The sequence below is a fragment of the Miniopterus natalensis genome, chromosome 11 (assembly GCF_054644295.1).
Source record: "Miniopterus natalensis isolate mMinNat1 chromosome 11, mMinNat1.hap1, whole genome shotgun sequence".
Classification (NCBI taxonomy): domain Eukaryota; kingdom Metazoa; phylum Chordata; class Mammalia; order Chiroptera; family Miniopteridae; genus Miniopterus; species Miniopterus natalensis.
This window is the reverse complement of record NC_142091.1, coordinates 53,116,625-53,138,809: the sequence shown is the minus strand read 5'-3', so window position 1 is coordinate 53,138,809 and position 22,185 is coordinate 53,116,625. Positions and strand designations below refer to the sequence as shown.

At 45.3% G+C, this 22,185-nt stretch overlaps 1 protein-coding gene across 2 annotated transcripts in view; it reads right to left on the bottom strand.

Moving 5' to 3' along the window:
- Positions 1–21,797, bottom strand: part of NELL1 (neural EGFL like 1) — a 619,484-nt gene extending 597,687 nt beyond the window's left edge. For both annotated transcript variants that reach the window (XM_016201668.2, XM_016201669.2), the window contains exons 1-2: positions 21,589–21,797; positions 13,621–13,749 (exon numbers count right to left, since the gene is read on the bottom strand). In XM_016201668.2, coding sequence (XP_016057154.1) covers positions 13,621–13,749; positions 21,589–21,643 — 184 coding nt within the window. In that variant the 5' untranslated portion in view covers positions 21,644–21,797. The remainder of the gene's footprint in view (positions 1–13,620; positions 13,750–21,588) is intronic.
- Positions 21,798–22,185: the final 388 nt, after the last annotated feature.

Below are 22,185 nucleotides of genomic sequence, written 5' to 3'. Positions count from 1 at the left end.
GGAATTGTATTCCCCCAAAATGCACATGCTAAAGTACTAACCCCCAATACAAAATGTGAGCATATCTGAAGTTACAGAATTTTACAAAGCTAACAAGTTACTATGAGGTCTTTAGGGTGAGCCTTAATCCAGTATGACTGGTATCTTTATAAAAAGGGGAAATTTAGACATAGAAATACATGTAGAGAGAAAATCATGTAAAAAGACACAGAGAGAAAGCAACCATCTACAAGTCAAGGCAAGGGGCATGGAACAGGTCCTTCTTTCACAGACCTCAGAAGGAAATAATCCTGCCAACACCTTGCTTTTGGACTTCTGGCCTCCAGGACTTTGGGGCAATACATTTGCGTTGTTTTAGTCACTTAGTCTGTGTTGCTTTGTTATAGCAACTCTAGCAAACTAATACAATGTGGGGGAGGGGGTAAGAATTGGCCATCTTATAGCTGAAAATAAAAGAGAAGAGAGTCCAGAAATTCCAGAACTTGTAGGGTTGAAAGAGATAACTCTATCCCATCTCCGAACAATTAAAAAAGATAAAATTGAAAGATGCTTTGAGCAGGCACTCAAAACTCAGCCTTGAGGCAAGGATCAAAATCAAGGGTTTGGACGCTCTACTCTTATTAAAACATCTGCACCAGTGAAGGTCACGCCAGTGCATCCTCTGAATTGGGAAAAAATGGCTCAGGCTCTGGCTCGTCCATGAGAGCCTGACAGGTTCCAGGTAATCAAAATTAATTGTGAGGGTGGCTCTTGGTACATTAAGCTGACCAGAATTAAGTCGATGAGAAAATGACTAAGTGGTATCCTTGTTTTATAGACAAAGAGCCACACTATCTTAGATAAAAGAGACTGCAACTGTTCAAGAAACAAAACAACACCTGGGCCCCCCACCTTCTATGGGGAAGAAGTGGATTGACAGAGCTTTCCAGCAGCCAAACAGGATAATGGAAGAGAAGGGGCTCCGGGGAAAGTGTAACCAAGAGCCATGGAAAACAACAGGCTGAAAATCTACATCCAGGGAGCAAAAGCACAGCCCACTCCCTACCGGCTCTTGTAACAGCTGTCTCATTAAATCCCAAAAATTGCAATTGTGTATCTTCCATTCTCCCCCTTTCCAAAAACATTTCAGTTATTCTAGCCCTGTTAGAATATTGTCTATCGGGTATATGAGAAGCACATCATTTGCCTCTTTAGTTCATAGGTATCTGAAACAAGAGGGGACAAAGGACATCTGATGTGAAGACCCAGCCCAAGATGCTGGCCCTTCGGTCTACGGCTGTGCCTGGCTGGGATTTTTATATGATCCCCCGAGGCAGACACAGGGGCATGAGTGTGTTTTGTGAGCTGAAAGGAGACTGAACCAAATATTTGTGATGAGAAGGGAAGACCATAAACTGTATTAACATTCACAAATATCTGCTGCCTTTCCCTGGGGAAGGCCCCTTCCTTGCTTGGTCATGGAAGTTGCTTTGAACAAAAGTGACAGGCAAAGCTTTCAAGGCCAGCGTGTGCTTGGCCACGCTCTCTTTTCCCTCTGTCACGACAACCGGGAATGTCCCGCACAAGGACGCTCGTCAGCTTGTTCCACAGCCCCGGATGTCCCATGATGAACATGCAGAGAAAACCCAGCTCTTGCTGTTATTGCCACAGTGAAATCCAGTCATACTGAGCAACACAACCATAAATGTCACCCTCCTTGGACGGTCCAAGCCAGTATTCCTTTGACTCCATAAACATTTGGCTCCTCCGTCTCGTCCCACTGGGGCCACTACTCACATGCAGCTACTTAAATTTAAATTTAAAATACTTAAAATTAAATAAAATTTAAAATTCAGTGTGTCAGTTGCATGAGCCATAATTCAAGTGCTTAAGTCACATGTGGCTGGTGGCTAAAGTCCTGGACAGTGTCGATATGGAGCATCTCCGTCATCACAGAAGTTCTATTGCCCAATGCTATTCTGAAATAACCAATTTCATTTTTAAGAGCTGCAAGTGACCTTGGTGATTTAATCCAACCCTCTCCCTTTATAGACAGTAATGAAATTTAATGGTAATGAACATAAGGACATAAACGTGGGCACAAAAAAACAACTGCATAAGATAAAAAAGGGAGAAGTCGGAGCTTAGCAGTAATGAGTAAAAACAACATACAAACAAACATCTGTGGGATCTGGTCCACAATAAATTTAATAAGAATTAATTCTGTGATGGGGCTGCCGTAATAGAAACACATGAACTTGATTGAACAAGGTGGGGATGCTCTGCTGTGTCCGGATCCGATCATACTGGAAGCAGCCTGCTCAGATAGCAACATCGTCAAGGATATGAACAAATGACCAAGTATTCGAACGAGAGAAAATACTGTCCACAATCTGAACGAAGCCAAGTTTCCATCAATAGGCACGTGGATGAGTTCAGCGTGGTGTTATGCAACAGTCCAAACTAAGAACTAGATCTGTATGTCCTCAGGGGCATACTGGTGAGTGAAATGCTAAGTTTCAGAAAGATCCTACAGTAGGGTGCCATTTACATATTTTTTAAACCATGCAAAGCATCAGCTATCATGCACTGAATGTTTGCCACATTTCCAATAACACGCTGGCAATACATTATATGAATCAACCGACTTATTCCAGAGAACAGCCCTATAAGACAGATGATGTATCATCATCTTATCACACATGGGGGGAAAGAGATGTTAAAGAACCTGCCCAAGGTTACAGAGCTGGGGTTGGCCCCAAAGGCCGCACATTTAGCCACTACACCCACGCCCTCTCTATTATATATCTTCTACGTGCACACATACAAATATACACATGTGGTAACATAGGTGCACACACACTCACACGAACTGAATATTCATCAGCCATGTCGGTGATGGCCTTTAGAGAGGTTGAGAGAGGAAAGCAACGGGGAGAGGAACATAGGGACTTTCAAGTTATTCTATAATTTGGTTAAGGTTCTAAGAAAATATGACAAAATGTTCACATTTGTTGACTCGGGGGAAGAGCCACTGCATTGTTGCTTCTATACTCCTCGGTGCTTGTCTGTATTTGCCTTTTGTCTTGCAAAGTAATTCCTTATCAAGCTAAAAAATTCTTTGACTTTAAAGGCCCGAAGGCCCAGAGAAGTTAGGTAATATGCCCCAAAGTCAACAGTGACGGAGCCGAGCTAGAGCCTGGGTCCCCAGGCTCGTGGCCCCCTGCCTGCTCGGCAACCCCGCGCTGCAGGCGGCTGCCTTGTTTGTTAGCAGACTGGAAACTTGAGGATTGAGCCAGCCCAGCTTATCAGGACATCTTGGCTCCACTTCATGCGTTGGCTGCAGCCATGAAAAGTTGTATTGAAATAAAATATTTGCATATCAAATCATATTATTCCAGTTATTTACATTATAATTTTGGAGATGTATTCCCACAGAAAAGAATTTACTCCCAATATGTTAAAATAAATCCCAGTTAAGAATCACGGCATTCATCAAAAAGCACTGCAGTCAACGCAGATCTCCTTCTCCCACAATGCTCTCTCATGAAAACCCTGGTCAAATGGATATATATTAAAGTGCAGCCCCGTGTGTTAATTCTGATTTTCTGGCCTGCTCCCTTTAGGCAGCCAAACAGATGACCAGGTATTCCTCCACAGGTACTCAGCAGGCCCCTCCAAGTGAAAGAATCATAAAATTCTATTAAACGGAATTCACCAGCTGACAACACACCATCTGTCCTGGTTGATTTAAAATACCTGCCAAGAGGTATTCTGCCAGATGTCCTTCGGTTTCTCTTAAGAGAAGCTGCATCTTTATCACATTGCACGTACTTACTCGTCCCACTCTCCTGGGTTAGAAAACCAGCCCGGAGGTGGAGTGGGGCAAAGACAGGCTCTGCAGGGACAGGCTCCAGGGCTGAAACCCTGTGTCAGCCGCTACAGACAGTGTGAGCGACTGCAACTCCCTGGGTCTCCAATTTCCTCATCGGTACAATGGGTATGAAAATAGTACATACATAGGAGTGTTAGTGGAAGAATCAAAAGGCAAGTAACTTTTAAGAGTTGAGGCAAACCTTCTGTTTTAAACAAATCCAGTTCAGACAACAGTTACCCATTCTCATTAGGAATTAGTGCAGCGGGGTGTTGCAAGTACAGACTCCTTAAGAAAAAACAAAACAGAAATAGTTTCCTGACTTTTATACATAAATTTTTAATGTTATCTGAACTAACTTTACTTATTTATTTGCTTATAGTCTGTTTCCCCTTAAGAGTCAGACTTTGTCTGATTTGCTCACTGCTCTATTCCTTGTGCTTGAAAGATTGCCTAGCACATAGTAGGTACCCACTAAATACTTATTTAGTGGGGGGAAAAATGTATATTTTCTGAATAAATACTCTTAGTAATAATATTGATTAACATTTAAAGTTCTTTTTTTACTCACAATAAATTTATATTATCAAAACTAATCCTTAAAAATATCTTGTATCTGGGACATTATCTTATTACCCACCGTATGCAGAGGAGACAAATTCCAAGAGGTAAAGTGATCTGCCCATGATCAATCTGTTACTGTGGAGCAGGCGCATATACCTAACCTTTTCTAGAAGGACTCTCGCCCTTTCATGTTCTCTGCTGTCTCCTCCATCTCTGCTTTCCACTGTGCTAGTTGATGGGCAGAGAATGGCTGAGAAAACAGACTTAGTGCAGATGTTAGAAGTGCTCAGATTTGGGAAATAAATACAGAGTTTATTTGCTCTATGATATACACTTAGTCACATAACCACTTAATGATTTTCCAAAATATGCCAGCGCAGGTGTTAATTTGCCCCAGAGTGGGACTTGAAAGCCCACTCCACTTCGGCAGCCTGCTCGAGTTTTATTTTGGCAAGAGAAAAATACCTATATTTGGGAGATGCTGGTATGTGAATTGAATCACTCCACTAATTGATTAAATGCAAAGTTATACTAAATCACTCCACTCAAAGTGAGGTTGACTCATAAATGCTCCCAGAGGTAATTAGCGACGAAGCGCATCCAATCAACAGAAAAAACAATTCAGACTTGGGCAACAGTGGGTGGCAGGAAATCTGGAAGATCAGCATTAAACAAACCCTTTGGGTAGCTCCATCTTACTCAGATTTTCTAAGCATTAAGAGCTATAGCTCAAGCTTCAAGCACCGTTTTGTGAAATGATTACACATGGGCAGTGCTCCTATGCAATGGAAACCACAAATTAAATTCCCGTTCATCTTTCAAGGCCTGGTTCAGGTGCCTCCTCCCACAAGGAGCCTTCCCCAGGTTACCCAGTGAAAAGAAATTTCTCTCTTCAACATATTTGGGACTTGATCCATACCCCACTGCAAGCCAGTTCTATTCCCCTCTGCATTAGAGTGCCTGAGGGCACGCAGGGTCTGCCCTTCTAGGCTGGAACCTTACTGAGGTCAAGATCTTGGCCTTCCTCGCCTGTGTCTTCCACGACATCTAGCATAAAAGCCTAGAACGCAAACAGGTGCTGAAAGTCTCAGCCTTCTCTTGGGAGTATCCCACTTTAGCTTTTGTTCTATCTTGTCACATAAAACAAGCTACTTGAAAGATACTATTATTTTTTCTTGAGAAACTCCTAAAATAGAGCTCCTAAAAGGTAGCACTTTCCTGGAAGACAAAAAAAAATAAAAAATAGCAACACAAAGAATTTGCACTTATGCATATCCTAATTCAATTTTAGAAAAGAAACAGCAATGGAAAGACACATCCTCCCAACTACTTGACAATAAGGCATTGTCAGTCAGGAAGCACAGTTCCAAACCCTCCGATCTTCCGAGTCCCAGGCAGGGCAAAGCAGAGGTATTCCAAAATGATTTTATTTAATTTTGTGTACTATATAAGAACAACCTTAAAAAGCTGGCTAGCCCCAAAATAAATCCTATCAGACTTTGGAGTTTTGGTTATGGGAGTGTTTCCAGTTAAGTATTTCTACTTAAATTTATCAGTATTATTACTAGGCTATCATTGAAATAAAGGTTTTCACCGCTTAATATCCGTCAGCTCAGAGCTGGACTTAGGATAGTGAAATATGAGAAGAAATAAAAATTAATGAAGGAAAGTAATAAATTCATTTTTTACACTTTACACTTTTCAAAGTGCTTTCTCATTCATTGTCATTTAATTCTTACAATCAGTCTGTGTATTCTTTCCATTTCCAGATGAGAAAACTGATGCCTGAAGACATTAGGAGACATGTCCACTGGCAACTCTAAGTACTCCCTCAAGGTATTTTCATTTACCCATTGATAAAAGGGAGCAATAATAGCATTTACCTTATATGGTGGCAGTGAGGATGAAAAAAATTAATACTTATAAAGGACTGAACCCTAATCTTCTGCCCACTCTCCAGTCCTCTGCTTGCCCCACTATTCCAATCTATTTCCGCAGGTTAAAATCTGACATTACTAACACATATGACAGTTGATACACTTAGGAGAAGGTCAAAGTTATATCCTATTATTTAAAAATGTATACAGTCACATTTAATGGGTTAGGGTTAGGGTTAGTACTGTTGTAGCACTTTATATGTATTAATTTATTTCATCCTCACTATAACCATATATAGTAGGTACTATTATTGCCCATTTTATCAACGAGTAAATGGAGGTAAAGAGCTTAAGTAGCTTGCTAGTTGTTATGATGTATTAACACTGAAACACAGGATTTTGTAGCCTGAGCAGTGGTAAAACAGTAAAATCTGTGAGCCTCTCTAGACCTGTACTCTCCAATACGGTAACCCCTAGCCACATATGTCAATTGAGCACTTGAAATATGACCAGTGGGGCTGAAGAAATAAATTTTAATTTGAATTAATTTGAATTTAAATTTAAAATGAATATTCAATGAGGCAGCAGTTTTCAAGACACTGGATATCACAGTCAATGAAGGGCAGTGATCTCTGAGAGACAGAAAACAAAAGAGATGAGCCTTACAATTACCCAGGCTTACTGCTCTGATAGAGTTCCCAAGCTGTGACATAGGGAGAAGAAACTCAGGTAGAGCCCAGCAGTCTCCATGAGTTGAAGTGAGGAAGCTGAGAAACAGGCAAGGCTAAGGCACCAAGATTCACAGGACAATATTCATAAGAGGAGACAGCAGCACAGAGAAAAAAATATGGATCTCTCTCACAATCAGTACTCAGTGGAGTGCTGATCAGTGCATGCACATGAGAAAACTACCCAAGAAAAAGGAACCACCATCCAAAAGGTAACAGAGCCCAGCATATATTCAAGACTGAGAATACTACCTATTCCCACCAGTTAAACTAGAAAAATCTCATGATTCACGGGGATTGGGTAGAGTACATAAGGATAAAAAATAATTGACTCTACTCCAGCCATTAGCACAAGCATTGCTCTGGGTCATCTAAGAAATCTTAAAAGTAGGACCCAAAAATAACAAATTGTTTTCCAATAACTTAACTGTATCCTAGAACAAAAGTCAATAATATTTATAAAAATACCCAGCACCAAACAAGGTAAAATTCACAATGTCTGGCATTCAGTCAGAAACTATCAGTCATGCAAAAAAAAAAAAAAAAAAAAAAGGGTAGTATGGGGAGAAAATTAATCAATCAGAATTGACCCAGCACCGATACACACATTAGAATTAGCTGTCAAGGACATTAAAGCAATCATTGTAACTGTATTCCATTTATTCAAAGAGTTAAATGAAGAAGATGAAGACATGGAAAATCTTTTAAGAGTCAAAACTGAACTTACAGAGATGAAACAGCAGTATATGAGATTTTTTAAAAAGCACTGAGTGATACCAACAACAGACAATACAAAAAAAAAGTTCAGTGATCTTGAAGACACAGCAATAGAAACTATCAAAAATAATACACGGAAAGAAAGAAGAATTTTTGAAATAAACCTAGTATCATTGAGCTGTGGACCAACTTTAAGCAGCCTAAGGTGTATATAATTGGAGTTCCTAAAGAAGAGGGATGGGGTAAAAAAAAAATATTTAAGATATAATGGCCTATTTGTTTTCTGAATTTGATGAAGCTTAATAGGTTCCACACACAAGAAACATGAAGAAAACCACACCGAGACACATTATAATCAAATTGCTCAAAGTCAGTAATAAAGTCTTAAAAGCGGGGGGGAAACTTGCAATAGCTACAGAGGAACAAAGATTGGATGACAACAAATTTCTCTTCAGAAACAATGCAAGTGAGAAGACACTGGAACAACCTCTTTAATGTACTGGAGAGAAAAACTGGTAACCCAGTATTATATACCCAGCAAAAATATCTTTCAAAAAATGAAAACAAAATAGAATTTTTTAGACACACAAAATCTCAAAGAATTCATCACCAGCAGACTTGCACTCTAAGAAATGTTAAAGGAAGTCCGTCATGCAGAATGAAAATGATACCAGATGAAAATGTGAATCTACATAAGGGAGTGAAGAAAATGGTAACTACATGGGTAAATATATGACTGATTTTCTTATTAGCTATAACTGTTCAAATGATAATTGACTTATTAGATAAAAATAACAATAATGTATATAGTATGGGGTTTATAAGTAGACAAAAATAAAATGTATGACAATAATCAAACAATGGTCAGGAGGAGAGAAGTAAACTATTAAAATGTTCTTATAATATACATAAAGTTGTATACTATCACTGGAAGGTAGACAGTGATAATTTAAAGATATATACTATAAGCCCTAAAGCAACTACTAAAATAATAAAACAAAAAGTTATATCTAATAAGCCAACAAAGGAGATAAAATGGAATCATAACAAAAAATTTCAATTATCCAAAAGAAGGCAGAAAGCAGGAAAAGAGAACAAAGAATTAGCAAAAATATATATTTAAATATAATCATGTCAATAATCACATTAAATGTAAATGGTCTCAATATCTTGATGAAAAGCCAGAGATTGTCTTATTGGTTTAAAAAACAAAAAGGAAAATAAAGGTAAGACCCAACTATTGCCTATAAGAGAAGCAATTTATATGCTACAACATGTATGAATCTCAAAATAACTATGATTGGTAAAAGAATCCAGGCCACACAAAAAAAGTATATATCATAAGATTCTGTTTATATAATATTCTAGAAAGTGCAAACTACTCTATAGTGACAGAAAGCAGATCAGTAATTACCTGGAGAGAAGGGCTGAGAGGTGCTGGAGAGAGAGATTATAAAAGGGAAAAAGAGGAAGTATTTGGGCTGATAAATTTGTTCATAATCTTGATTTGGTGATGGTTTCACGGGTGTATTCCAATATCAAAAGTATTAAATTGTACTCTCCAAATATGCACAGTATATTATAAATCAATTATACCTCAATAACACTGTTTAATCTTTAAAATCTGATAATTAAGTATGTATGGAATAACTTGGGAAATCTACTTTTTCAAGTTTAAATTTTATGAAAACTAACGACAGTTCAATTATTTCAGATGAAAATTTTGCTTCCAAATTAGCATACATTATAAGCATAAAATATGAACTAGATGTTAAAGGCTTTGTAAAAAATTATAAAATATTTATTAATAATTTTTGTGGCCATACTTTAAAATGACAATATATTTTTATATATTGGGTTAAATAAAATATACAATTAAATTTAATTGCACCGGTTTCTTTTTACCTATTTAACTTGGCGACTACAAAAATTAAAATTACAGGTACAGCTCACATTGTATTTCTATTGGACCATGCTACATAATTATTCTTCCCCAATTAAAAAATGTTCACATCTTAATCCTAAAAAGCTATAAATACGTTACCTTACATGAGGGGGGAGGGAGCTTTGTTACTGTAACTAAGTTGTAGATCTTGAGATGAGGAGATTACCCTGGATTATCTGGGTAGGCTCAATATAATTTCAAGGGTCTTATCAGAAAAGAGAAGAAGGCAGAAGAGTCAGTACAAAGACGACAATCCGACCACCAAAGCAGAGGCTGGATAGCCACAGCCAGGAGCCACAGAGTGGCAGCCTCTGGACTCCGGAAAAGGCAATAAAGTGATTATCCTGTGGAGACTCCAGAAGGGACACAGTTTGGCCAACACACTGATTTTAGGCCCCTAAAGCCCATGTTACACTTCTGACCCCCAGAACTGTAAGATAATAAATGTGTTTTGTTTTAAGCCACTAATTCATGGTCATCTGTTACAGCAACAAAAGGAAACTCATGAAGATTTGGGTACCTGGAAGTGGGGCGCAGCTTAACAAATAACTAAAAATGTGGAAGTGGTTTTATGGAGTAATAAGAGACTGAAAACATTTTGAGGACCACGGTACAAAAAGCGTAGATTGCCTTGAACACACTGTTGGTAGAAATCTAGATGATAAGGGAGGACTCAGAATGAAGTAAAGAGTATAATTTAAAATAAAAACCTCTATTTTCTCAGAGAACATTTAAATCATTGTAAACAGGCTATTAGAAATATGAACATTAAAAATACTGCTTGTAAAAAAAAAAATACTGCCTGTGAGGGCTAAAAGGAAATGAGGAACATATTATTGGAATTGGAAACCTGAAGACAGGGGATCCTGGTTACATAGTGGCAGGAAACTTAGCCAAATCGTGTCCTGTTTTACATGGGAAGCAAAACTTGTAAAAGACAAATTTGGATATTTGCTTAAGGAGATTTCCAAGCAAAGTGTTAAAGGTCCAGTCTGGTTTTGCCTCGCTCCTATAATTAGTTGAGAATTTCGGAGCTATTGGGATGCAACAGGCATGAATTTAGGGGTGCCAGAGGACAGACTTTGTGATAAGCAAAACAATGACTCCCCAAAGATTCCATGTCCTCACGGCCAGAACCTGCGAATATGGCAAAAAGGGACTATGGCCAATTTGACTAAATTACATATCTTGAGCTTGAGAGATTACCCTGGCTTACCCAAGTTTGCATAATGTAATCACAACAGGCCTTACAAGGGAAACCACTCCTCAGCTGAACTCCCACAATGGAGTTACCTTCCCACCAAAGAAGCTGAGAATCCCTCCCTGTGGCTGGAGCCTCAGGGATATCCCAAAGGCAGTTTCCAAAGCAGAGGACACAGAAATCAGAGAGCAGAGTCCTAGCCCAGGAAGCCCACGCTTGTGGAATAAATAAATGAATGGATGAGTAGTGAGTAAAGCAGGCAAAGTATCCTTTTATAGGACAGATGACACTTTCTCTTCATTTCATAGTTAACTGTATTGTGGAACGAAGAAATTCTAATTCAATTCAAAATGGTTACTGATCGCTACTGTGTGCCATGCACAATATGTGGCCCTGGAGATGGAGGGGTGTCTAGATAGGCACGACTCCTGCCCTCATGAAGCTTACAGACAAGCCAGCCTTCCACAGCACTGCCCTGGCAAAGAATGTCAGGGTCACTCAACAATAACTGAGCAGATCTCGCCCAAAGTGAAAAGCGATCCAGTCTGTAGTCTCCTAACCATACACAATTTACACACTTCAATTCCTTAGTCGGATTAAGTGGAAATGAGCATATCTGTAGTCTTCTTATGGATCATAATCTAATAACTGTAGGCTTAAGTTATCTGCATAGTAAATATGTAAATCTCATCCCATAATGCTGGTTCAGTCACTCTAAAACAATCCTTTTGTTATCTGCATAAAAGGCTGAGCAAAAATAAACCAAAACACCCTGCCAAGCATTTCCACAGAGGACTATCCAGGCTGCCCGACCACTCTCTCTGAAAAGCAATGGAAAAAAACATCCTCGGGTCACACCCTGCTTCAGCCTCCACATAGGGCCCCACTGCTCTGCGAGTCAAGTCCAAAACCACTAACTCGGCCTCCAGCCTGGGGTAATATTTACAGCAGTTGATAAGTACATTGCCTCCCGCCTATCAGAACGGACACTGGCCATAAATCATCAGTGCACCCAAACCCGTGGCTATCAGCTAACTACCAGTTCTGGCCCTAGCTGGTTTGCTCTGTGGTTAGAGCATTCGCCCGGAGACTGAAGGGTCCCAGGTTCAAGGGCATGTACCTCTGTTGCAGGTCCATCCCTGGCCCCAGTCAGGTCATGTACAGGAGGCAACCAATCAATGTGTCTTTCTCATATCAATGTTTCTCTCTCTCTCTCTCTCTCTCCCCCCCCCGCTTCCACTCTCTCTGAAAAGCAATGGGAAAAAACATCCTCAGGCAAAGATTTTAAAAATTAATAATAAAAATTAAATACCAGTTCTGCTCACAGGTCCAGTGTAAGGCAGCCCCTCTCCAGCCACGCACCACCCTTCAGTCACGCCACTCTGCTTTCTGTTGGGTTCTGCTTTCAGACCTTCATACATACTATTTCTTCTCCCCAAAATGCTCTGAGCCCCACCCTTTCCTACACCAGGCTTTCTATTTCATTTTTCAAGTCTCAACGGACAGCGCTTTTTCAGGGTAGCCTTTCCCTGACCACTATCATCTCCCCACCCCAGTTAAATCAGATCTGACTACTACTCTTATTTGATTATACATATAGCCCCTTCACTGTAAGTATAACAACTGGAATTCAATAATCTCTTGCATAATGACTGTTTCCCTCACTATATTTTAGAGCAAGGGCTGCCCCTATCTTATTTACTCTTGCTGGTAACCCTACTATTAGCATGTTGCCTGGTGCACAGTAGGATTCCCATAATAACAGCTAGTACTTACTGAGGGTTGTCTATGTACCGGTACTATTTTAACCACTTCCCTGGATTCTCTCTTTGCAATTCCCATGAGGTAGTACAATTATTTTATTTTATTTTTTAAAATATATCTTTATTGATTTCAGAGAGATGAAGGGAGAAGGAGAGAGCAATAGAAACATCAATGATGAGAGAGTCATTGATCGGCTGCCTCCTGCACGCCCCTGACTGGGGATCGAGCCCACAACCCGGGCCTGTGCCCTGACTGGGAATAGAACCTCAATCTCCTGGATCCTAGGTCGATGCTCAACCGCGGAGCCATGCCCAGCCAGGCAGTACAATTATTTTAGATGAGAGCACAAGCAGAGTCAGGCTAAGTAATTGCTCAAAATCTCAAAGCCTGTAAGTGGCAGGGTAGGAATCTGATGCCAGGCAGTTGGGCTCCAGAGCCCATGCATGTGAGAAGCACATGATGTTGCCTTTGAATGCTTGTTGGATGATTTAATGAACTATATAGTCAGAGTCAGTGGGCAGAACCAACTAAGCTGCACCCCTAAGAGAATAGAGCAGTAAAACGCCCTCCATGCTCATGATCTATCCCTTAGATGAGGGATATAGGAATAGGTGTAGTTGTAGGTAAATATGCAGATAATAAAGAAATACCTTGTAAAAATAATATGGCTGGTCGATGGCCATCAAGGACTTCACAACTTCATTCCACTTTACATCCCCACCAAAATCCCCAGAGAAATATTTCACTGAAAACCAAATATTTCACCACCGTGTCCTCTAGTGCCCCCCGGTACCATCAGAACACCCCCCGAACATATGAACATCCTCAACATTTCTGAACATTTCTTATGAAAAAACACAAGAGAAATAGCAGAGATGATCTTCCAACAAACACAGGCCAGGTGAGCACTCCCTCCCCAGGCAGCCCTCCTCCCCATGCTCTGCCCCGTGCAAAGGAACGGACGCCTTTACCTTGAAACAGAAACGCTTTGCTGGCATTGTGCAGCCCAGACACCTGCGTGACGCCAAGGGTAGTGTTCACGAGGTCAAGCTCGGTGATAATATCCATCTGAAGGTCAGGGTCCATCCCAGAGCCCAGCACTGAAAAGGAACAAAGAGCTGTCTTGGCTTAACAGGCAGACGGCTGGCAGTAACATGGCACACAAGTCAGAGAAGCCAGGAGTGGCCAGGGAGACGGGGAAGCCAGTGACCACGGCTTGGGGACGCTCGCTGGCTGAGCGGAAAAAGAAGGCAACTCTGCTCCATTCCCCCCAACGTCAGAGTTGCTTGGTCCCATTTCCAGCCCCCGCCCCCACTCGTTATAGATTGATAATCCCGTGTCCTAAACCCGCAGGGCCTAACATATTTCAGATTCACAATGTATCATACGTTAGAAAGGTAATATATTCATCCTATGTAACACCTTCAGCAAAATCTGAATCAGGAGCCCATAACCAAACACAGTATTTCTGGAGCAAAAAGTATATATGACATTTCCCTCTAATTGGCAAAACAAAGACTATAAATAGCCGCATATCGGTTGAGGTCAAGTTTTGCCACCAAAGGAGTTTCAGCTCAGGGTACGTGTTGCTGTAGGGTGAGTTCTGGAGAAACTTTGGGTTTCTGAGCTTTTTCAGATCTGGGGACTGTGGATTCAGAATTGCGGCCCTGAGAATTGTGGCTTCAGAGACTGACGCAGCAGCGAAATGTGACACCCCATCACGGGTGAGGTGAAGACCTCCGCAGAGCTGAGCTCGCCCTATTAACTGGGCGGCAATGGGGAGAGAGCCTTCCTCACCGTGGAGAAGCGTGGCAGAGGGTCTGGCCAAAAAAGAGAATCCCGGTAACAAGGAATGTACATTTCCATTCAGGAGACTCCTGAATGGACAGGTAAGACCCTCTGACTACTCCTGTTGGGGAGAAGCTCAGCACAGAGAAACATGGCCCTGAGTCCCCCACTGCCCAGGCTAGGAAATGGCAAACCTCTAAGGCTGTCTCAGAACCCACTGGCATGGGGGGGAGGGGGCAGTTCTGCAGAATGACACACTCATGGCTGCAAAATGACTTCCAATTATATACATTAATAAGGCCGCAGCCTGCTCTAAGGGACTGCGTTTAAGCCATTCATGAAGGCTGTGTCTGTCTACGCTTAGCATCTCAATAGTGCAGTTCCGCTTGCACAGTTGGGAATGTTTTAATCAGCAACAGCTGTCAACTTTTGTCTAATGGTAATGCAGGCACTGAGGCAAGATTTGGAGAGCTTGAGCCCAGCGTGTCCCAGAGAGACCGAGTGGATGCTCATCAGGACATCATGAGCCATTACAACGTCATCTCTCCTCTCTCCCTCCCTCAGCCCCTGCCCCACAGGCCCTGGGAGGAAATCTACCCTCTCCTTACTCTTCCTGCGAGGAAACAGCCTGCTGCAGCAATCCAGGCTTCTGTCAACAGAAAGTGGGTCAGCAGAGGCTCTTTGGAGCTGAAGTCTGTCACTGCCAAGGCAGACCAAGGGTTAAATTAAAGACAGGGTGCATTTAACCGCCTTCTCAGGTTGTGTCAGGCTTTCCCCTTGACCTCTGCACTAAAGATTCAAGGTTTCCCCTTGGCAATGCAGCAGTTATGAGACCAGCTTACTCAAAGACACCCTTCCACCCATCCATTCATTCTGCATTCAGTCATTCAGTCATTCATTCAATACTTTTTCAACAGGTACCAATCACTGAGGCTTACTGTATAACACACGCTTTGCTAGGCACTGGAGATGCTCTCCCTGAGCACGCATTCCCGGGGCAGGGGGTGAGGGGAGGGCAAAAATAAACAAACAAACAAGACAATTTGAGATAGCAGTAAATGCTCTGCAGAAAACAAAACAGAGTAATGGAAGAGAAAGCAATTTGCGTGGGGCTTTAGAAAGGATGGCCAGGGAAGGTTCTTCTGAGCTGAAACCTAAATGACGAGAAGGGACTGGAGATGGGAAGTCTGGAGGAAAATCTCTCCAGGTTTAGAGAACAGCAAGAGCAAACCAGGAACAAAGTTGGCCCATTCAAGGAACAGAGACAAGGTTAGTATGGCTGGAGCAGAGTGGGCTGGGGGAGGGGAGAGTGGCAGAAAATGAGGCCAAAGAGTAGGACCTGCCTTGTGAGCGACAGCAAGGAGACAGGGGTCGTTCTCATTGCAATGAGACGTCATTGGAGGGCTCTAAGGCGTGTTTAAGGGACAGAGGAGTGAGATATGTTCTGATTTACATTATGGTCTCATTAAGTTTCCATCGGACTTAATTCATAAAGACTGACTGAGTGCCTACTGTGTGCAAAGAAGCGCTGAGCTAAATGGGTATCTACCTGCTCAAGTAGTACTAGCATGGGCCTCTTGAGACTGGTGATGTTTTCCTCCAAGTGAGCTCAGTTACCAGCAGTTCTGTGCTCTCCTTGAAATGGCCAGAAAGGAACTAATATGTCAGTTTGACCTATAGTGCTCTATACTGATACGGCAGAACTTAAATCAAGAGTGATCTCAGAGGACCTCCATGCTGGTCTTTGTCTGGACAGGAATTTGCAAAGTGCTCTGGGGAATAGCTGGACACGAGAGAAAGGAAGCATTCCTGTAGCCCCAGTGCCTTGCACAGGGCCCAACCTGGCAGGCCCTGAATTTAGGACCCAATTAATTAACTTGATGCATAATCACTGCTTTGGGTGCAATGACCTCAGAGAAACATGCATATCTGGGGAAACCATGAGAGGATGGGACAGCATTCGGGCCAAGGAAACTGTCTAAAAGGACTGTGGTTGGCTGAATTATTGGCCTCAAATCTTTACACACACACACACCCATATCCACACCCTCTGCTGTGTGGCTGTGCAGCTCCCTCCACTAGAGTGGGAGTGAACTACCCATCCCTTGACTTTGAGCCTGGCCATGTACCTTGTTGGGGTCACTGGGATGGTTAGTGATGTCACCCGAGCAGAGGTGTGAATGTCCTCGTGTCCCTCTGCACAATGATGAGAAACCATGGCCCTGCTGGCCCGCTGGTCCAGAAAGACGGGGACAGGAGGAGCACATAGCTTACCTGAGTTGAAACCACACCCAGCCAACCTGGCCTAGATCAGCCGACAGCAAACCAATCTACAGACACGTGCACCAAAATAAATGTTATTTTAGGCCACTGAGTTTTTGGTAGCTTGTTATGCATGTTATTGTGGTGACAGCCGACACGCAGGGACTAAAGACCCACCATGATGGTCATCCTTACGATGCCCAAATCTCTCAGACTAGGAGCCCTGCAGCTGGACAAGCCTAAACGGCACCCAAACAGATTACGAGGCATTGACAAAACACCCCAGTGGAGCCCTTGGATCCCTGTCCCCAAATGAGAACACAGCACCCTCAACCCAGAAAGTGTTGTGGAGACAACCCTAAACGAAGACAGTTTCAGCCCTATCTCATCCCCTAACTCTGCACGCTTAGAAAAATCCCTCTATTTCTCCGAGCCTCAGTTCCCTCATCCATAAAACGGGGATGATCACACCTGCCTCCCAGGCTCGTGAGGTTTCAGTGATAAATATGGGAACAGTCCTAGCACATCTGAGGTTTGCTGCATCTGTCATAAGACCAGCTTTCCAGACTCTTCCAGCTCCCTGGTCCCTCACTCTGATGGAATCATACAAAAGGTACAGATGGCCCCCTTCCCCCCAACCCCTCCACTTGCCCAACTGACCTAGAAAGTCCCTCACTCTGGCTTTGCTCTGTGAAATCTAGACATTAAACCTACAGTCGCCCCTTCCCCTACAACCTACAAGTGAAGGGGCTTCCCTGGCTTTAAGGTCACTGTATTGCTCTTGTCCCACAAAAACAGAACAAGAGAAACCAATAAAGCTTCTAGATACGGTTTTCTTCTCTTATTTTAATTGGTCCCCCTCAGGATGAAAATGCCCCGTGCCAATAGCTGCACGTGTAAAAGACAGCACTTTGCACACTGCCTGAGGAATCAGGACATTTATTAATAAGACAGCACTTACAAGGTCTCTCCAGGACCTTACGTAGTATAAGTGTTCATTCCATTAAAAATAATTCTTTCATTTTAATGTTTCTGCTTCTTGTCCAAGCATGGAGCTGCTGCCCTTTCCAAAGAAACTCTATTACAGTTTTCTACTTTGGCCATAAGTGCTCTACAAATGGCTGAAGCTAAGAATTGGAATTAAGCAGTATAAAAAAGCTTCTCCAGAAGAAATATTTTTTAAAACCTAGAAGGCAGAGTGTCAATGTCTCAGAGGCACTTGGGGCCTGGCTCTGGGATTCAGCACCTCCACCCTAGTCTCTCAGGACACCTGCCGTGGCTGCTGGCCGATCCTCAGCCCTGCCCAGGGGAGTATTCAGGGCCAGACCCACTCAGTCCACTTTCAGGGTAACGGGCCTAAGCTTCCAAGCAAATCCTTCTGGGTCTGGCTCACTTTGAATCTAATCTGGCTCTTTGTCCATGATGGCAGCTTTCCCCTGGCCCATGCAGAGGAATGTGATGCTGGAGAGATGCTCCAAGACCTCATTTCACAGCAAGATTTCACAACCACCTGATCGAATTTGGGCCCCCAGACTCCTACAGAAGTTATTAATACCCCAAAAGCAATATCCTTGAAGAATATGCTCTAGGCCTGTTCCAATCAGCCAATATTTCACATGATCACTAGAGGCTGGGGGCTCGTCCACAGCGCTATTCAGTTCATAGTTAATCAACAGCATAGGTGTTTCAAAAAGAAAATCTCTCCTTTCCAGCTGGTGGCAGCAAAAGGCATTCGCTTGGCCCCTGGAGCTACCTCCACCCCTCTACCCTGGTAACTAAAACAAACTGGAAAACCAAGTGATTACTGAGTTTTATATCATTTACACTTCCATGCCATTGGAGAAAACTCATGGACATAATGTGCTGTTATTGCTATTATTTTAGCCTTTGAAATTTCCATTATTAGTAATACCTGGAAGTCCCAGAATTATTTTTCACCCATAATAGAACTGGAGAACAGCACCTCCTATCTTAACTCCACTCTACTCTCTAAAGTTCTCCGAACAATGAACAATTTAAGCAGCTTCCTGTGACACCTATCATTAGATCTTTTCCTATGTAACTGCTACTGCACTGCGGTGCTGCTTTAATTAAAATGTGCCTGATACCATCTATTCATTTCCATTAAAAGGCAGGGATATCTGAGCGGCTCGCTAAGTGTACCACATGCTTATTTCATCTTGGGCTGTTAACAGCCCAGACAACAATTGTCCCACTTGACAAATAAACTTTCCAAGCGGCTGTTTGGATTCTGATAAACTAATCACAAGACCAGCCTCTGCTACCTAGGAAGATGGATGTGTAATGCAGAAATGATGGTCTGGGCAAAATCAAAGAGGCTGCCCCCAGAAAGCCGTTAATCATACCCCCTCAGGCTACAATAAAGTCTAAGTGAAAAAACTGAGATATAATCACTCACACACCCTTCTCTCTGATTCCTCTGATGATTTCCGCAGAAGGAACATGTGGCCTCTGGTGTCCAAGCAGTGCCAAGTGGCACTGGGAACCCAGGCTCCCTAACCAACTGCCACAACCACTGGGCAGACCCTCCCATGCCCCCTGCCTTTGCACAAGCTGTGCCCTCTGCCTGGAATGCTTTCCCCACTCCGTCCACCTGGAAAACTCCCTACAAAGCCCTCAAGACCACTCCCAGGGGTCACCTCCTGATTAAAGCTTTCCCTGACCACCAACCACCCCTCCCCAGAATTCATTCCCACTCTCCCTCCTCTGGATTTCCTCAAGGCAAACTTACGCTCCCACCTCTTTCCCAGCCCTTCCCCATCAAACTGTAGAATAAGAGTAAAAGTGCTGGGGGGGGGGGAATGAAAGGGTAAAGGGAGTCATGGTGAGGGAAGACTAGACTTTGGGTGGTGAGTACGCAGTGCAATACACAGATCAAGTATCACAGAGTTGTACATCTGAAACCTACAGAATGTTATTAACTAATGTTACCCCAATAAAAAAAATTTTAAGGTTTCCAGTTTCTATCTAGATTCTCAGCTGAACTGTAAGTTGCTGGAAGTCAAGGGTCCATCCTGGCAGCCAGCAAGACACCCAACTGCCTATGGAACGAATTAATAAATACATGAATGAATCTTCCCTACAAGTGAGTTTTTACAAGATGCCAAGGAGCTTGGTGTGGGGAAGGGGAAGGCCACGTTCCTAAAGGTCTCCACAAGCAGTGCGCCCCGAGGCGCAGTCCACTCCTGCAGGGAGGCACTTTTTGCTGACTTTTCAAGTAAGTAATGAGAACAAAGGAGCTGGGCCTGTGCACCTGAGGGTGTGAAATGACCGACGGGCGCCCCTCCCCCACCTAGTTTCTCCGGGTTCCCCCGTAAGACGCGCCCCGCGCCGGGGGCTAGGAGCCCGCGCTCCGCACTAGCCTCGCGCGTCCTGATCTTCTGGGGGCGCGTTTCTTCCACTTTGTTCTTGGTTTTTAAAAGACGAACGGCAGCCGGATGGGCCTGAACTCCACAAACAACTATTCTAAGCGGGGCTGAGCCTCGGCCTCTGCGAAGCCTGGGGATCGCGGACAGGAAAGGCCTGGAGATTCTTTTGTCCGTGGCGCGGGGCACACACGACGCTCTTGCATTGAGCAAAAAGAAACCTGCTGCCCAGCTCCGCCCTGGCAACAATGTGAAGAGCAGCAGAAGTGTCCAAGCCGCCCAACTCCACGATCCTCCCGCGAGCAAACTGCCTGAGAGGGGCGCCCGGGGCAGGCGGAGGGAACTTTGGAGCCAACCGAGGCCAGCCCCCGCCCCACTCCCCGGCCCTCTCGGGATAAACTTGCTGTCTAGCCTGGGAAGGAGGCTATGCCTCTGGAGAAGGGAAATAAGACCGGGAAAAGCGGAAACGACAAACGGACAGGCAATGAGTACACGCCCAATCTGGGGTTCAAATGGGCAGCGCGTAGCGGGGCTGGATGGGGTAGGAATATAAACTCGCCGCGCGCGCACCCCTCATCCGAGAGCCCTCATTTTGCCAATTCCCTACTCCATGCCACCCCACCCCCGCCCTTCCACATCTACTAGCCTCTGGGATAAGGCGGCAGACGGCGGGTCCCCCAAACCCAGGGGACATGCGGGGGGGGGGGCCGGGGGGGCGAGTGGAAGCTGAAGGATGGAGGTGCGCCCAGCGTCCTCACAACTGCGTGTCTGGAGGCAGAAGGAAGTGGGGACTTCAGAAAATTACGCCAATTCCCCTTGCCCCCGCCCCACGCCCCTGCACAGCCTCCAGCCTGCAGTTACAGCGAGGGAAGGCTGGTGTGGCGCTTGGGAACATCTCCCGACCGTCTACCGCTCCAATTCCCCAAAAATTGTACGTCCAGCCCTCGGGCGCAGGGGAATGTTGGGGGGGGGAGAATACTCCTGGAGTTCCCCTGGGGAGAGTCGGGGGGGGGACGGGAGGAGAGCGCGGAAACCCGGGGCTCGCGCCGCCCGCGCCCCGCGCCGCGCCCTCCCGGCCCCCGCGGCGCCCACCAGCCGGAAGCGCTCCCTCTGCGGGTGCGGCTCCCGCGGCCGCCCCTGCTCCGCCGGCGGGGCGCGATCTCCAGCGCACCTTTCAAGTTCTGGGGTGCGGGGCTCCCGGGCCCGCCCTGCGGTGGGTTTCCACCCACCGGCTACTAGCAACAGAAGGGTGCGCTCCCCCGGCCGCGCCCCTCGCTCCTGCGTCCCCCTGGAAGGGGGCACCCCTCGGGGGCATCTCCCAGCCTGGGAGTCCCACTTCCCAGGAGCAGGGCAGAGGGGGCCCAGGGACCCGTCCGCGCCGCCCTCCCCGGGACCAGCGCGGAGACCGGCTGCAGGTCTCCCGAAGCTGGCGTGGGCGCTGGGCACAGCGGAGGGGGGTCCCCGCTTTCCCTGAACCCCTCTGACCGCCCCAGCCGCTCTTACCTGTCCTGGCGGTGCACACACAGAACCACACGACTAAAATCACGTCCATCGGCATCGTTCCCGAGGGTCCCCGCCGACCGGGGCGTGCGGAAGCCGGGAGGAAAGAAATGCGCCCGGATCCCGAGGCGCGCGGGGATCGGCGCCGCCAAACTTGCTGGCGGGCGACGGGGGAGGCGGCTCGCGGCGCGGGGTGCTGCGCTCGGAGGTAGCGCCCGGGAAGGCGACCCTGGCCGCCCCGCCCCCAGCCCGCCCCCCACGGCGGGCGGCGACCGTGCGGGGCTCCGGCCCGGCCCCCGCTGCGGCTGCGCTGGCCTCGGGCTGGGGCGGAGCGCGGGGCTCGGCCGCGCCGGCGGGTTGCGCTCGGCGCGGGGATCCGGGGCTCTCCGGTGCCCGCAAAGCTGCAGGCGCGGCAGCCGCTGCCCCCGGGAGCACCCGAGCTGGAGTCCCGGGACCCGCGGCCGAAACGCAGGCGGCGGAGGCGCCGGGCGCGCGTTTCACACGCTCCGGCCCCGGCGAGCCCGCCTCGCCGCTGTCGCCGCCTCCGGCTCGGCGCTGCCGCGGGGGCCGCCGAAGTTGCCACAGTTCATGCCGGTCGCG